The 17,505-nt window shown below is 41.6% G+C and overlaps 1 protein-coding gene across 1 annotated transcript in view; it reads left to right on the top strand.

The window, feature by feature from the left end:
* The first annotated feature begins 303 nt into the window (after window positions 1–303).
* The window catches only part of LOC117674493 (cytochrome P450 2K1-like), a 44,514-nt gene continuing 27,312 nt past the window's right edge, over window positions 304–17,505 (top strand). The window contains exon 1 of the mRNA XM_034432540.3: window positions 304–647. Within this exon, the coding sequence (XP_034288431.1) occupies window positions 465–647 (183 nt within the window). The 5' untranslated portion in view covers window positions 304–464. The remainder of the gene's footprint in view (window positions 648–17,505) is intronic.

Here is a 17,505-nt window from a genome sequence, read left to right as displayed (position 1 = left end):
AATATTCAATCTCACAACTATTCCATTCTGCAAAAAATGAAAAGTATGTCCTTAATTGCCACTTGACTGACAGACATATTTATACAATAGAATATAATTTTTTTATTGGCCAAGTGTGATTGGACACACAAGGAATTTGTCTTGATGCATATACTCTCAGTGTACATAAAATAAAAGATATGTTCATCATACATTATATACATCTAAAAAACTGTAGTACAAACATGTGAAACTGGTTTGGTAAGTTTTGTAGTTTTCACTATTTGTGCAACACGTGCCAGGAAAAGATCAAATTCCTATTGGAAAAAAACAAGGGAAAAGTCCAGAAGTCCTTTATTGAACAGAGCAGTCTGAGGATTCAGTAGAAAGAGTAGCTGGGCTCTGCCTCCTGCATTGCTTTGAAATACATGCTGGAATCATTTCTGTTTTCAAAATTCCTTGTAATTTTCACTTACTGAAAGGAAATGGATTGGACCGGAGCAATTTTAACTTTATTCCTATTTATTTTTGCAATTATGTTCCTTTTGAAAAAGAACAGTTCCAGGAATAACAGCTCCCACAATCTCCCTCCGGGACCCAGAACTATACCTATTTTGGGAAATCTGCACATGATGGATCTGAAGAGGCCTTATAGAACATTGATAGAGGTAAAGCCTATTCATTAACAAGTCTCTTTACTGTTATTTGCCAAAACCTATTGGGATGGGACCAAATCCTGGTAACATGGTCGGGTAAGTCTCCCTGATGGTGTTTACTGTATGTAAAATGTTCAAAAACTGGAGATCAAGCTGAATATATTTAAATATTTTATGTTCAAACCCCCAGGGACTTGTGGAGAAATGTAAATGTTCTTAAACTGAATGACTTGATTTCTGTATGTACTTAGAGACATTTCTATATTTGCACTTTAAGCAGAAGTCATTAAATCTATTTCTGCAGTTTACAATACCACAAACAAAATTTTCTTACAACTGTTTATAAAGAGGAAGAAGGGTAGCATTCCTGATTTTCAGATTTGTTTGCAAGAACATATTTTAAGTTCTGTCCTTAAGGAATTCTTATGATCACCTTCCAAAATCATTAGTGGCACCATTGGAAAGTTTCTGGGTGATCTCTTCCACAACATGTTGGAAGCACAGTTTCTCTTTTATAAAATTCTACTCTATGTCCTCTTAAAAGGCTTAGTGTAATTGCATTTTCCAAACTGAGGAATATAAGTGTATCTCTTTTGCTAGCATTATGACCATGAAGACGGAGGACTCAAATGACACTTGCCATAAATGTAAAGAGATTAGATTACTTGAGGAAAAAGTGAAGCCCCTGGAGCCAAGCCAAGCCACTAAAACTCCAGACACTCTGAGTTTCAATGGTGAACATGATAAACATAACAAACTCCTATTAAATTCAGAAGTCTCTATGTAAACAGAGCATATCAAGGAACATGAATCAGAAGTCTCTATCCAAACAGAACACAGTAAGGAAGATTAAAAGAAAAGGCAAGAGCAATAATAGCATGTCACACTAAGGGCTAAACCCCCCCCTCTCCCAAAGAAAAAGATAATGCCTGCCCTCTCTGGATCTGAGTAAATGATTTCATTTTCTACCCAGAAAGCAACCATGTAGACACTTGAAGAAAAGACTCTGCTAAATGTACCAGTGCCAAGAAGAAAAGTAGGTCAGACTTCCCCAAAGGAAAAAACACATACGTATGTTGGTGATCAGAGATTCACTACTTAAAGGAACAGAGTGAAAAATTTGTAGACTAGTCAAATTCTATGGAATAGAGTAGAGAGAATAGAATAGAATAGAGTAGAGTAGAGTAGAGTAGAGTAGAGTAGAGTAGAGTAGAGTAGAGTAGAGTAGAGTAGAGTAGAGTAGAGTAGAATAGAATAGAATAGAATAGAATAGAATAGAATAGAATAGAATAGAATAGAATAGAATAGAATAGAATAGAATAGAAGGCAAAACTTTATTTGCCGAAATGCAGTTAGACACACAAGGAATTTGTTTGCAGGGCAGAAGCTCTCAATGTATATGTAAAGCAACAGAATAATAATCATAATGATACTGTTGTAGCGCGGGAATAACGAGAGGCACAAGCAAGCTAGTGACAACAGCTCTTCAATTCAGGGTGAGACTTCAGCAAAGGAACACAGGCAACAGCCCTCCTTATATACAGTTCTGAAATAACCGTTAACCAATCACAAACATTCTATCATTTGAATTTCCCGCACAGAATGGATACATACATAATACGCCTCCATTCCCAGAAGGCACTTATTCTATCTATTTACATATTTACATACAAAATCACACAGGTGACCAGGACGTGACTTTACTCTGGTTGACCTGCGCAGTTCAGTTGTTGGTGAGGCGTCCAGCCGGTCAGAGGGACCTCCCGTCTCTCCTGGCTCCGCCAATGGAACCACCTGGATTTCTCCAGAGGCGTGGCTATCCCCGGCTGGGAGTGTCGACTCGTCAGGGCGGCGCTGGAGCCCAGGCTTACCCGATAAGTAATCCGGTTTACTCAGGCTTGAGATAGCTGTTTTGGGGAAACTTTGGAAGTCAGGTTCAACAATATTTGGATTTTCACAGGTTTCACAATTTAAACGTTTGCACAATTGATCTATGTGCCTTCTCCAAATTTTACCTTCTCCTACATCTACAGTGTATGATTTCGGCCCAGTGATCCCTACAATAGTTTCCCCTATCCATAGTGGACCGCTAGCATAATTTCTTGCGAATACTGGGGTTCCTATTTGAAATTGCCTTAATCCTCTCTCTACCCCCTTGAAGTTATCTTGTGAGTAGTTTGGGTGTAAACGATTGAGGGTGCATCTTAGTTTCCGACCCATTAGAAGTTCTGCTGGACTGCGCCCTGTGGCAGTGCACAGGGTGGCATGCTGTATTGTTAAGAATTGATCGATTCTGGCTTGCCAGTCCGCCGCATCTAGTCGGGAGAGAGCTTCTTTGGTCGTTCTTACAAATCTCTCTGCAAGGCCATTAGAAGCTGGATGAAAAGGAGCTGAGAATGCGTGTCTTATTCCTAACTCGGCCAGGTAGCTTTCGAACTGTGTCTGTCAGATGTAAATGCCTTATTCCCTAATGTGTAAATAATGTATATATGGGATATCAGGGGTTAACTTATTCTTTGACTCTTAATGTATTCATAATTCACCACTCCCACTCTTGGCTCCACCCTTTGTATATATAAGGAGCCACCTTCACCATTTTCTTTGCTTCTATCTGTGAATATTCAGTGAATATAGAATGCCTGTTATAATTAAAGAGAAATATATTTAAACTTCTAACTCTTATTATTATTATTGAGTCTGATCCTGAAAATATTGCAACAAGCTGGTAGCAGAGGATGGTTAATTGACTCAATAAATACCTAAAAATGTCTAAGAAAGATAGGCCCAACACCAGGGCCTACAGCAAAGAAATAGAAAATGAACAAGAAATAATCAACGAATCCACAAACGCGATTTCGAGAGAATCCGAAGAATACACCACTGGAGAAGAAGAATTAATAAATGAAAATGATGACCAGGAGGAAATCGAAATAGAAAATAACGAACTCAGGTCAGAGATATTGAAGTTATTAAAAAGCCAGAAGAATGATGAAAGCCTCATCGCGAACCTCCAAGAAATGCTGAAGAACAGCGGAGCAGCGAGAGAGAAAAACATCGCTAAAGAGAAACCCAAAGACCAAAAAACTGTGAGTGATATGACTACAGAGAAAGTCGTTATGAAAAAGGAAAAATGTGATCCCGCGCGAAATTTTGAATGGCAGCCATCTTGGTTTCAACAAGCCTCCAAAGTGAGCGAAGCAGAGCCAATCAAAATGCTCAGTTCAAAATTTCTGGCGCGAAAAACGTTATCAGACAACGAAAGTGAAAAGGGGGATTCAAACTCTTCGGAAGAGCCAGAATCAGAAAGTGAAGACGACTTAACGAAATCCCAAGTAAAGTCAGCAATGAAGACGCTTTTTGCTGCATTTGGGCCAAAATTAAAAATTTCCAAAGCGCCAACGAAGAAGCAAGCGAACAAGCCGATACTTCAAGACCTGCACGCTCCCATCCTGACTTCGAGAACGACGACGCCCGAGCCCAGAGAGCCATGTCGATTCCGCCCTACACCGCAGACCGAAGCAAGTGCCAACGCACCCAAAAGAAAGAGAAGAGCAGTCGCCGCCATCAGAACTCCTAAGACCGAGCCAGAGACCGACTCGTCTGAAGAGGAGCGGAGCGAGCGAGCTACAATGGAGAGAACCTTCCACGACGACGCCAAAGAAGAAATGAACAACGCGCATGTGCGAAACTGCGTAGACGGTCCGGAAAGACTTGAACTGGCCAGAGAACCGCGCAGACTCGTTGCGAGCATCCCCATGCCGTTTTGCAATTTCCTACACTTGCGAGACCACGGACTACCTCAGGTTGTAAGTAATGGACAAAATAATGTGGGAAACTTACCCAGTGACTTCCCAAAACTTAGGGTTGATGGCATTAATTTGCAAGAATGGTATCAACAGCTCCAGGTTGTCTTTATGAAAGAAAATTTACTATTTTTTATCACTAGTCCCCCAAGAAGACCTTGGACTTTAAAAATAGATTGTTTACACCATAAAGCATTTTTCTTAATAATATCTAGCGTGTCTCCTGCAATGTATCATAGCATCAAACCAAATCTAACTGTTTCAGAAATAATTCAATGCATGTTTAATTTGTTTCACAGCGATAGTGTAGCTACCACCACAAGAATGTCTAAGGACTTCTTTTCTTCCAGAGTAAAACCAGGGGTTTCCATAAGTGAGCATTTAATATCTTTAAACAAAATAAGAGCTGAGCTGCATTTGAGGGGGGAAGTGATTTCAGATCAAACAATGAAAAGTGTTATTATCAATTCACTTGATTCATCATGGGATAGTTTTATGTCACACTTAGACACCATCAATCTAGGATATTTATCCATAGAAAGTCTATCTAACAAATTGATAGCAGAAGACAATTCAAGAAAAAATCGTTCTAGCAATCACACAGAACACAAATCTTTTAGGAAGGTAGCTTTCCAAGAAAAATATAATGAAACTTTTAAATGCCACAATTGTGGGTCCAGGGAACACAATAGAAGAGATTGTCCCAAAATTTCAAAGGAAAGACATAGGTCAGAATATAGGAATAAATACAATTATAGACAGTCTTCCACAGATAGACATAAATATAGAAGCCCACCAAATTACAGAGAAAGTAGAGGGGGCAGAGAAAATTCAAAAGAGAGAAAATCTGGTTCACTGAATGGACTAAATAAACAAGACAGCACTAAAACGCAACAAAATGAGAACAATAATTGGCTTATTGATTCTGGGGCAACTAATCACACCACTAATAACAAAAATATATTGTCTTCATTTACAGAAGATAAGTTTGTAATAAAGGTAGCTAATCAAGAAAAGGTTCAAGTATTAGGCAGAGGGAATGTGACCTTGCCTGGTCTAGGAAAAATAGAGGGGGTATTGTTAATACCAGAAATACCTCATAACATACTAAGTGCCATAAAACTAAGCAGAGATTCTGACATCAATATAGTTTTCTCAAAGGGAAAAGCAACTTTAGAGAAGAATAAAACAAATGTAGGCACTGTGATGATTAAAGGAGGCCTACCCTATCTGATAACAAAAGAAAGATGGTTACATAACATTGATTCAAATATGGAAGATTGTATTGAGGCAGATGATGAAAATATTAGTAACAGTGACAATGATGAATGTAAAATATCTCATGATCACACAGATACACACAATGAGAAGAAACCAAAAATAGGTAAACCAATTCATGATGAGTGTGCTCACATCTTACATAGGAAGTTAGGACATGCAAGTTTTCCTGTAGTACAAAAAATGACTGAACACGCAGAAGGTGTCAAAATAAAAAATTGTGAAAATTATTTGGAATGCTCAGTATGTAAATCTACTAAACTAAAAACTAGTCCCAGGCCAAAAATATCCACCAGATCAACTAACAAAATTTTTGACTTAGTACACATGGACTTAGTTGGCCCATTAACTCCATCAATCACTTATAGAAAACGTTACTTCCTAACAATAGTAGACGATTACAGTCGCTATGGTTTTGTTTACACATTAAAACACAAGGATGAAACCTTTCAAAAATTTAAGGAATTTTACAAACGCATAGAAACACAACATAATATCAGAATAAAACAAATTATGACAGATAGGGGATGTGAATTCATGTCTAAAGAATTCTCCCAATGGTTAAAGGATAGAGGAATGCTACATTACACGTCTAGTCCATTTTCTGCGTTCCAGAACGGGATTGTAGAGAGAAAGAATTCCACATTACAAACCATGATTAGGTGCACATTAGAGGATGCTGGTTTAGGCAAACAATTTTGGTCAGAAGCCTTACATTATTCAAATTACACTCAAAATAGAACCTGGTCCAGTATTGTGAATAAGACACCATATGAGGTGATGTATAATAAGAAACCAAAATTAGCACACATGCACATATTTGGGGTCACTGCAGACGTACACATACCTAAACAGTTGAGAAGAAAGGGAGAAAACGTATCCAGAAGACTAAGATTTATGGGATATGAAACTGGCACCAAAGGGTACAGATTCATTGATAATAATAACAAATTTATAGTTTCCAGAACAGCTGTGTTCCATGAACAGGCCAACTGGTCTAAATTACATCTTAATGAAATATTTCCAAATAAATGCAAAGATACAAAATCTCGTGAGGAAGGGACAATAGGAAATCAAAATATCAACAAAAATAAAAACAAAACCAAAACATGGACAAATAGTCAACACAAAATAAAGACAGACACATTAACAAAAAAGGAAGCAAGATATTTGCATGACAACCATAGCAAACCTGAAAGAGCTATTAGGAACAACAGAAATCAAATACCAAATAAATACAGAGATTACATAATGCATATGGACGGTGAACAAATAACACCTAATACATATGAGGAAGTATTAAAACTCCCTCGTGAAGAAAAGGAAAAATGGGAACTAGCTATGAAAAAAGAGATGGAAAGTTTGCAAGGATTAAATGTATTCACACCTGCGATTGCACCTAAAGATAAAACAATTATTGGTACCAGGTGGATTTATAAAATTAAGAACCTAGAAGGAGGCAATACTCTATACAAAGCTAGATTGGTTGCACAAGGTTATGCACAAAAATATCCGGAGGACTATACTGACACGTACTCCCCCACAGTAAGAACAGAGAGTGTTAAAACAGCTCTAGTAGTAGCATCTGCACTCAATCTTGATGTATTTCAATATGACATACAGACTGCGTATCTACACGCAAAACTAGATAAGGAAATATATGTAAGAGCACCTCACAGTCAATACACTAATAAAAATGAAATTTGGCTATTGAACAAGAGTTTATACGGATTAAAGCAATCTGGCAAAAGATGGTACGATTGCTTGGTAAAAGTACTTAAGACCATGGATTTCAACGCTACCACTGCTGATAACTGTTTCTTTGTCAAAAAGAGTGATGATTACATTGAATTTGTATTGATTTATGTAGATGATATTTTATATATAGGAAAACACAAAGAGAGAAGAGAAATCTTTGTAAACAAGCTAAATGAACATTTCTCGTTGAAATCTCTAGGTAAAGTAAACAAATACCTTGGTGTACAAATTAACAAAACTAGAAGGGGATTCAAACTTACTCAGAAAGATAAGATTATTGAACTTCTAAACAAATGCAATTTAAACAATGCCAAACCCTGTGACACTCCTATGCAAACTGATTTCCTTAGAAATACTGATGAATCTTCCCCTGAATTCAAGGATAATACATTTTATAGATCAGTCATAGGTTCACTTCTTTATATATCTAATTGGACTAGGCCAGATATTGCATTACCACTCAATTTATTATCAAGGCACGTTAGCAAACCAACAATGTATCACTGGGAAGCTGTCAAAAGAATTTTAAGATATCTGAAAAGTACATTAGACTTTTGCCTAGTATTAGAACCTAGTGATAATAAAGAACCAAAGCTTACATGTTACGCAGATGCGGATTGGGCTGGAGATATATCATGCAGAAAAAGTACTTCTGGTTATATTTTTCTATTAAATGACTGTCCAGTTTACTGGTACACTGGTAAACAAGAACTGGTAGCCACTTCAACCACAGAAGCGGAATATGTTTGTTTATCCAAAGCTGCAAATAACCTTGTATGGTTTAATGATTTAATTTCAGATGTTTGGAAAAAACCTGCTTTGCCTTTTGTTATGCATGAAGACAATAAAGCAGCCATTGAAATATCTAGATCCGATGCCATTGGACAAAGATCCAGGCATATAGATATAAAATTTAAGCATGTGAGACAATTGTCTCAAGATGGATTTATCAAAGCAGTGCATTGTGATACCTCTGAACAATTAGCTGACATATTGACGAAGCCTTTACCTTCTAAACAGCACAAATATTTAACTTCTAAATTGTATGTCTTATATTGTCCTGAATCTGAATGTAATTGGTGTTGTATAGCGAACCGGCATTTAGAGGGGGATTTGTCAGATGTAAATGCCTTATTCCCTAATGTGTAAATAATGTATATATGGGATATCAGGGGTTAACTTATTCTTTGACTCTTAATGTATTCATAATTCACCACTCCCACTCTTGGCTCCACCCTTTGTATATATAAGGAGCCACCTTCACCATTTTCTTTGCTTCTATCTGTGAATATTCAGTGAATATAGAATGCCTGTTATAATTAAAGAGAAATATATTTAAACTTCTAACTCTTATTATTATTATTGAGTCTGATCCTGAAAATATTGCAACAGTGTCGCCATGAATTGGGGCCCGTTATCTGATACCAGGGTGTCTGGTAACCCATGGGTTGCGAATAGCTTCCTGAGGACCTTGATTACCGCCTCAGAAGTGGTTGATGGCATTAAGGCTATTTCCAACCATTTGGAAAAGGCATCAACAATTATTAGAAAATTCTGCCCGTGGAATGGCCCTGGAAAATCAATATGAATCCTCCCCCATGGTCCCTTAGGCTTCTCCCACTCTCTAACAGGAGCTACAGGGGGATCCGGTCGGAACTCCTGGCAGGGTCTGCATTTCCCCACCCATTCCGTAACGTCCTGATCAAGTTGTGGCCACCACACATAACTACGAGCCAGCCCCTTCATTCTGACTATACCAGGGTGTCCCTCATGTAGCAGGTCTAAAACCCGATGCCTCAATCGCAAGGGAATGACCACCCTATCGCCCCACAATAAACAGCCACCAAGCATAGACAATTCATTCTTTTTAGCAAAAAATACTTGAAATTCCCCACTGTCCACCTTAGTAGGCCACCCTCTCATGACCCAGCCCATAACAGTACGAATAACAGTGTCTCTGGCAGATGCCCTTGCCACCTCGCTAGACGAGATAGGCCCCAGAGAAACAGCATCGAGCAATAAGACAGGGGCTTCCGGTGTCGGGTTCTCCAACAAATCAGGCAATGGGCATCGGCTGAGAGTGTCAGCATGGCCCAGAGTCCGGCCTGGTCGGTGGAAAAGTCAATACGAATAGGCGGCCAGGAAAATGGACCACCTGGTCATCCGGGAGAAAGAGCAGCCGGGGTTGGTTTGTCACCAGCCAAAAGTCCCAACAATGGCTGATGGTCCATTACAAGTTTAAAATTCCGGCCAAACAAATATTTGTGAAATTTTTTGACCCCCGCCACAGCCGCCAAGGCCTCCCTGTCCAGCTGGCTGTAATTTCATTCTGCACTGGACAGAGTGCGAGAGTAATATGCAATGGGCGCCTCTAACCCATTCGGTAGTCTATGGCTCAATACAGCGCCCACTCCAAAAGGGGACGCATCGCAGACAAGAACAAGCGGCAATTCCGAATTGTATTGGATTAGAAAACTGTCCTCCGACAAAAGTTTTTTTTACTGCCTTAAACGCGACCACTTCAGCCTTGCCCCAAACCCAAGGAACGTTTTTCCCTAACAATCTGTGTAATGGTTCCGCAATGGTAGCATTCTCCTTAAGGAACATAGTATAAAAGTTCAGAAGTCGGAGAAATGCCTGTAGTTCGGCCTTCGACTTTGGTGTGGGTGCATTTTGGATGGCCCTTACTTTGCTCTCTGTGGGGTGGATACCCGTGCCATCAATTCGGTAGCCCAGAAATTCTACAGACGGTACTGCAATTTTACATTTAGTCTTTTTGAGTTTTAGTCCCGCTTCTCTAAATCTGATGAGAACTTGCCTAACTCTGTCTCCAAGCTGCGCCTCATTCTGGGCACTAATGAGGACATCGTCAAAATAGGGAACAACCCCCGGGAGTCCTTGAAGTAGGCACTCCATGGTGCTTTGGAAGAGCCCTGGTGCAATGCTAACCCCAAACTGAAGTCTAGTGCATTTGAATGCACCTCTGTGCGTTACTATGGTCTGCGATTCTTCCGTAGCAACATCTACCGGCAGCTGCTGGTACTCCTGCGCAAGATCTAATTTAGCGAATATCTTGCCAGGGCCCAGGGAATGAAGCAAATGATGGATGATCGGGACTGGGTACGCGCTCTGTTGGAACGCCTTATTGATCGTGCATTTATAATCAGCGCAGATTCTGATTGATCCATCTGACTTGACTGGCATGACTATTGGGGTTTCCCACTTAGCGTGATCTACAGGAACCAGCACTCCTTGCTTAATCAGTTTGTCAAGTTCTGCATCTATTTTTGGTTTTAAGGCAAATGGTACTCGTCTTGTCTTCAACCTAATCTGGGCTACGTTAGGGTCTCGGTTAAAAGAAATAGGGGTCCCCATGTACTTGCCTAGCGACTCTTCAAAAACATCCTGGAACTCGTGCAGGAGGCTGTTCTTTAGAGACCGTCCGCTGAGGCTCTAGACACCCGTGAAGCCCATGCCGAGGGCTCGAAACCACCCTAGGCCCAGGAAGGTTGGTAGCGACTTGCTGACGATCGTCAGGGGAAGCTCTTTTTGGAATTCGCTGTAGGTGACCCGGAATGTGCCCATGCCTTCCATAGTAACTCAGTTTCCTTGGTAGTTGAGGAGGCAAACTCGTTGCCTTGATAGTTGATTTCTTCAGAGCTTCGGTAGAAGTGATTTAAGCGTTGCCCAGGACATGATTGACAGGGCAGACCCGGTATCAATCTCCATGTCGCATGGTCTCCCTTCAATCTCTACTCTGGTGTAGACTTTTTCCTCTACAGACGTGCTGGCTTGGCCGATTCTTGTGCTGTAGGTGTCTCGCTTTTGATTCTCGCGCTGTTTTCTCGCGCCGCCATCTCTGATTGGCTGGTTCGAATGTGTCGGTTCTGATTGGTCGTTGTGGTCACGTGACTTGTTATTTTTAGGAAATTGAGCTCTACAGACTCTAGCCAAGTGGCCCTTCTTCTCACATCACCTGCAAATGGTGTCTCGATATTTACAGGACTGTGTCTCGTGAGCTCCACCACAACTCGAGCAGTTTTCATGGCGATGACTTTGCTCGGCCTTCTTTTTGTCAGTGTGGAAGACGTCCTCGTCTGACTCTTCTTCTGTACTGGTCCGCGCCTCCTCTCGATGAACAGGTGCTGACTTGGGGCTGTCTTTACCCGGCTGTGGACATTGGAACGCTTCGGAAGACTTAGTGGATGCTTCGTGCACTCTGGCTTCATCAACCGCACCAGCTAATGTCAAGTCTGGCTTTGCGAGCAGGTGCCTCTGTAAACGAGTGTCCCTAATGCCACAAATCAACTGTTGAAGAAGTGCGTCGTCAAGATCCCGGTAGTCGCAATGCATTGTGGCTTTTCGAAGGGCAGCCACGTATGCGCTGACTGGTTCTCCTTCTCTTTGTACTCGTTGCCGGAGCTCGTAGCATTGTACAAACTTCGAAGGAACGGGAGAGTAGTGGGCTCTCAGATTTGCTTGCAGGACATCCCAGGGGACCGTCTGAACCGGTGTAGGTTCGCAGAGGGATTCAGCCATCTCAAAAACTTCTGGCCCACAGTAGCTCAGGAAGAGAGCTCTTTTCCGATTTGCCGAGAGACCTTGCATCTCACTTGCTTCCAGGGAACACTCGAACCTGGTTAGATATGACCCCCATTTCTCTCAGGTCGGGTCAAAGGGTTTTGGCGGGACATCAGCACACATTGCTGTAAGTCTCCATAGCCCGCTTGTCAACCTGGCTGAAACTCAAAGCTCTTTTTGCGTTGCTTCTTTTGGCCTCAATCCCACCTTTGTCGCCAATGTTGTAGCGCGGGAATAACGAGAGGCACAAGCAAGCTAGTGACAACAGCTCTTTAATTCAGGGTGAGACTTCAGCAAAGGAACACAGGCAACAGCCCTCCTTATATACAGTTCTGAAATAACTGTTAACCAATCACAAACATTCTATCATTTGAATTTCTCGCACAAAATGGATACATACATAACAGATACCAATAAGAGGGGGTAGTAGGGAAGATGGGAATGATAATAATAATACTGCAGCCATTCAGCATGGGTAAATATACATATAGTGGCTTCCTGAGGGGAGGAGTTGAAACAATTTATGTCCAGGATGTGAGGGGTCTATAAATATTTTCTCCTTCTGACTTCTGCAATATACAGATCTTCTACAGAAGTCATGCTGATTGCAATTGTTTTTCTGCAGTTCTAACAATCCGTTGGATGCTACACTTTCCCTGTTTAATTGCTATACCAAACCAGACAGTTATCAAAGTACAGATGACAGACTCAATTATTCCTCTGTAGCAGTGGTGGGTTGCCCCCAGTTTGGACCGTTTCACAAGAATCGGTCATAAAACCGATGGGAGGCTCTGCCCACTGACCCGGATGTCATCAAAGTAGATCTGTGCATGGGCACGATGTGAACTGGTAGTAAAGGTAAGTAGAACCCACCCCTGCTCTGTAGAACTGTATCAACAGCTCTTGGGGCAGTCTGAACTTTCTAAATTGACACAGGAAGAACATTCTTTGTTGTTCCTTTTTAATGATAGTTCTAATGTTAAGGATCTATTTCAAATCTTGGGAGATTATAGAATCAAAAATCTACTGCTGATACTGTGCTGTCAAATATAGTAGGAAGGCTCTTCCTAAAATCCACTCTCATCTCCACAGTTAAAATCATGTTCACTTCCATATTGTTCCGATGGCACCAGTTGTTAACCTCCTGTCTATATGCAGACTCATCACCATCTCAAATAAGACTAATGACTGTGGTATCATCTACAAACTTCAATACTTTAACAGAGGAGTCCTTAAAGATGCAGTCATTGGTGCAGAGAGAGAAAAACAATGAAGAGAGCACCCAGCCCTGGGGACCACCTCTGCTTATCAACCAGGTGCTCGATTGATTTTTCCAAGCTTCACCTATTGCTTGCTTTTGCCAATCCTCCTACAAGTATGGACAGGTACAGTTAGATGAGTCATTTTGGAGTGAAAAAATTGAAATAATGGGATCAAATCCTGAGTTGAAGTCTATGAAAAGGTCCCATGCATAGTTCCCAGGGATTCAAGATATTGCAACATGTAGTAAAGTGCCATATTGACAGCATCATTGCCAATCTATTTGCTTGGTAGGCAAACTACAAGCGATCTAACAGTGGATCTGTGTTGATTTTCAGGTGGGCCAATACTAACCTCTCAAAGGTCTTCATAACTTCAGATGTTAGAACAAATGGTCTGTAATCTTTCAGCTCCTTGATGGAGGGTTTTTTGAGAATTGAGATGAACTAAGACTTGCAACAATGTCAATAATAATAGTAATAATAATAAAGTTTCTTTCAACATGTAAAAAAATAGAAAAAATTCAAGGAAATGATCGGCTACTAATTGAGATAGATAGAAGTGAGGGGTAGAAGGGAAAAGTAGAACTGCTTAATTCTTTCTTTGCATCTGTCTTCACGTGAAAGGAAAAAATAGCCAAACCTACCAAAAGCAGACCTGTAAATGATAGACTAAGAATATAAGTCGGTTCTTCTGGTTTGACGTCACAGCGAGACAGCCGGGAAAATAGCGGGCTCTGCAGAGTCCCGCAAAAAAACTGACTGCTGAACTGCCGCCGATGGATCTTTGGACCAGAACCATCCTGCAGGGACGGAGTAGGAAGAGAGGCACCTCGGACGACCAAGAGGAACAGGCAAGTTCCTCGGAGGTCGGAGGGAACTCTCTGTGAGTTGGCGGGGGGGGGGGGCGGCAGCCATGGCGGTTGCCACGAAGCTGGGACAAACCAAATTAAGAGATGTGCAGGAGGAAAATGTAAAAGAACAAAGATCTTTGAAGCCGGGTAAGTGACACCAACCTAGTCTGGAAACAACACTTGAGCAATAATTGTTATTTGTAAGACCCCTAGCCTTAAAACAGTGGCTGTGGACTTGAGGGGCATAGAAGATTTTGAAAAGTGACTTTAGAAGGAAAAGACCCGCAAGGAAAATTACTTTGGTATTGAATTAATTGGAACAACTAAACATTGAGGCATGTTAAAAGCCCGGAAAGAACTTTTTAAATTAGAATTGGACTTGGAAAAAAAAAGAAAAGAAAAAGGGACTTAATACTTTTAAAACTCAAAAGAAGAAGAGAGTTAAATTGGACTGTTATATAATCACAACAAAATGGAGACTGGCATGACTAAGGGAAAGTGTGGATTGCAGAGTAACACCTTCCGCTTTAAAAAGAAACACTGTAACTTGCCGTTTGTTTCGGAGCATTGTGAAATTACTGATAATAGCCATGAGAGGTTGGTGGTGGAGGTTTCTTCTTTGTCTACAGATGGCTTTTTCAGTGGAAAGAAAGAGGAAATACAATGGAACTTTTATAATTGATAAATTATAAAATTATAAAAACTAATTGGCACAGGAACAAAAGAAGGAAAGTTGATGTACTTTGCAGGGAATAGAAGTTACAAAAAGAATTAAAATGATATATGAATAATTAATTTTGGGAACATTGAATTCAAAATGGATTATAAATTAATAGACAAGGAAATGAAGAATTAAAATATACACGGCTGGAAAGAAGAATATAAAAATAGTTTGAGTAAAAAACAAAACCATATTGTTTAGATGAATATTAATTATAAAAGGAGGTGTTTAGAGATATATGGCTCCCTGGTTTTCTGAGGAGCTGAGGGAGATGAAGCGCCAGAAAAGATGCCTGGAGAGCGATTGGAGGGCCAGCCATTCCGAATCTGACCAGACACTGGTGAGGTCTCACATTAAGATCTATCTAGTGACGATAAGAGCGGCAAAATCTAATTATTTGCAGAGAACCGCCCAGCCACCCTGTTTAGGGTGACCCGCTCTCTACTTCAGTTGGGAGCATGGGAAGACCCCTTGCAGGGTAGGGCTGAGGATTTTGTGCAATATCTGCATGATAAAATAGCTCAGATTCAGGAAGGCCTGGACTCCGACTGGGTAGGTTCAGATGGGGTGACGGAGGTGGGTCCTGAGAGTGTTATCTGGGAGGAGTTTGACCATGTGACTCCCGAGGACATGGACAGGATTCTGGGTAGACTTAGTGCTGCCACATGTTTATTGGACCCGTGACTCTCCTGGTTGGTGCTGGCCTCCTGGGCGGTCACACGAGGCTGGCTCCAGGAGATTATTAACGCTTCTTTGAGTGAGGGCTTCTTCCCCTCCACCCTGAAAGAGGCGGTGGTGAGGCCCCTCCTCAAGAAGCCTTCCCTGGACCTGACTGTATTAGCGAACTATCGTCCAGTCTCCAACCTTCGCTTTGTGACGAAGGTTGTTGAGAGTGTGGTGGCGCGACAACTTCCCCAGTACCTGGATGAAGCTGTCTATCTAGATCCATACCAGTCGGGCTTCAGGCCGGGGTACAGTACAGAAACGGCATTGGTCATATTGGTTGATGATCTCTGGAGGGCTCGGGACAGGGGTTGTTCCTCTGTCCTGGTCCTATTAGACCTCTCAGCAGCTTTTGATACCATCGATCATAGTATCATGCTGTGCCGGTTGGAGGGGTTAGGAATGGGGGGCACCATGTTGCAGTGGTTCTCCTCCTTCCTCTCTGGCCGTACGCAATCATTGGTGGCAGGGGGACAGAGATCAACCTCAAGGCACCTTGTCTGTGGGGTGCCGCAAGGGTCGGTCCTCTCGCCCCTCCTGTTTAACATTTATGTGAAGCCGCTGGGTGAGATCATCCGTGGTTTTGGGATGAAGTTCCATCAGTACATTGATGACACTCAGCTGTACATCTCCACCCCAGACCACCCCAATGATGCCCTTGATGTGATGTCCCGGTGCCTGAAGGCCATGTGGATCTGGATGGGGAGAAACAAACTCAGACTCAACCCCTCCAAGACCAAGTGGCTGTGGTTTCCAGTGTCCCGGTATAGCCAGCTGGTTCCATCACTGACTATTGGGGGTGAGATCTTGGCTCCCTCAGAGAGGGCTTGCAACTTGGGCGTCCTCCTGGATGCACGGCTGTCTTTAGAAGATGATGTGATGGCTGTGGCCAGGGGGGGCTTTTTATCAGGTTCGCCTGATTCACCAGTTGCATCCCTTTCACATGGTCACTCATGCCCTCGTCACTTCCCGTCTGGACTACTGTAATGCTCTCTACATGGGGCTCCCCTTGAAGAGCACCCGGAGGCTCCAACTGGTCCAGAATGCGGCTGCATGGGTGATTATGGGAGCGACATGGTACACCCATGTAACACCTCTCCTGCGCGAGCTGCACTGGCTCCCGGTGGTCTTCCGGGTGCGATTCAAGGTGCTGGTTACCATCTTTAAAGCGCTCCATGGCTTAGGACCTGGGTACTTACGAGATCGCCTTCTGCCACCGATAGCCTCCCACCGGCCAATACGCTCCCACAGAGAAGGACTCCTCAGGGTGCCGTCGGCCAAACAGTGTCGACTGGTGGCTCCCAGGGGGAGAGCCTTCTCTGTGGGGGCACCTGCCCTCTGGAATGAATTGCCCCCGGAGATATGTATGATCCCTGACCTACGTACCTTTCGCCGTGCCCTTAAGACTTTACTGTTTCAACAGGCTGGGCTGGCTTAATAACAAATTTTAATGGGTGTTTTAGTTTTTTAATATAGGGCCAAATTATTTAATATATTTTAAACTGTTTTTAAACTTATGGATATACGTGTTTTATTGTGGCTGTGCACCGCCCTGAGTCCCTCAGGAGAAGGGCGGTATAAAAATTTAAATAATAAATAAATAAATAATAAATAAGGATGGAAAATAAAATAATGTGATTAAAATAGAAAAATGAAGTAAAGATGGATAGTATTGATAGAAAGGAGTTTCTTATAGATGATTAAGAATGTATATGAATATGAGAAGAATCCAAGAAATTTTATTGATTTATAAGTGGATATGTTTGATGTAAGAATTAAGCCTCAATGTTAAATTGTAAACAAAGCTGAGAATGATAATAAAATTAAATATACAGAACTAACGTATAGAGATGGAGATGTGCATACTGTATATGAAGATAAAATAAAGCTGAA

The sequence above is a fragment of the Pantherophis guttatus genome, chromosome 1, assembly GCF_059756535.1.
Source record: "Pantherophis guttatus breed Tessera chromosome 1, ASM5975653v1, whole genome shotgun sequence".
Classification (NCBI taxonomy): Eukaryota; Metazoa; Chordata; class Lepidosauria; order Squamata; family Colubridae; genus Pantherophis; species Pantherophis guttatus.
The sequence above is the reverse complement of the archived record's forward strand: the minus strand, read 5'-3'. Positions and strand labels throughout refer to the sequence as shown.